This window comes from Eimeria mitis, genomic scaffold (genome assembly GCF_000499745.2).
Source record: "Eimeria mitis Houghton genomic scaffold, Emh_scaff3674, whole genome shotgun sequence".
In the NCBI taxonomy this organism is placed as follows: Eukaryota; Apicomplexa; class Conoidasida; order Eucoccidiorida; family Eimeriidae; genus Eimeria; species Eimeria mitis.
In genome coordinates, this window is record NW_013572015.1 from 1,655 (window position 1) to 2,315 (window position 661).

The 661-nt window shown below is 49.8% G+C and overlaps 1 protein-coding gene across 1 annotated transcript in view; it reads left to right on the forward strand.

The window, feature by feature from the left end:
• Positions 1 to 661, forward strand: part of EMH_0068390 (uncharacterized protein) — a gene marked incomplete at both ends in the record, with an annotated part of 2,173 nt that overhangs the window by 525 nt on the left and 987 nt on the right. The window contains one exon of the mRNA XM_013498737.1: positions 242 to 361. Within this exon, the coding sequence (XP_013354191.1) occupies positions 242 to 361 (120 nt within the window). The remainder of the gene's footprint in view (positions 1 to 241; positions 362 to 661) is intronic.

The following is a 661-nucleotide window of genomic DNA, read 5'->3' on the forward strand; positions in this document are numbered from 1 at the left end:
GCTGCTGCTTCTTCTAGCTGCAGCTGTCAGTGTGTAGACTGTTGCTGCATTGACGTAATCTTTGCAAACAGAACCACAGCAGCAGCAGCAGCAGCAACAGCAACAGCAGCAGAAACAGCAGAAATTTTGTGAAAAATGTTGCTGTTTTTGCGTATATATCTCCAATTTGCTGCTTAGACTCTGCTGCCGGAAGGCCAAAGAAGAGAGGCAACAGCCGCCTATGAAACTACTTTTGTATCAGCGGGGGGGCTCCAGCCCCAAGGTGCAGCAGCAGCAGCTGCAGCAGCAGCAGCAGCAGCAGCTCGGGTGCTCGGGCTGATCGGTGAAGATGCCACAAGAGCAGCGTTGCTGCCCCCCACAGGTACTGTGCAGCCACAGTAGGATTTAGCTGCTGTTGCTGCTGCTGCTGCTGCTGTTGCTGCTGCTGCTGCTGCTCTTAAGGCTGTCATTCGTGCAGGTGCATGCACTCCCCGTGCACGCTGCCTGTCGAGCAATACTTTCTGCATGCAACGCAAAGCCCCAAACAGATACCTTAGCAGCTTCTATCCTTTGTTTTATTTTGCTTCTAGGTTTTTGTTTCTCCTTGGCATTTTCTTGTTTCGTTTGTAGCTTTTTGTTTAGCTTTTGATTTGTTTCTCTTCTTTTTGCTGTTGTTGTTTCA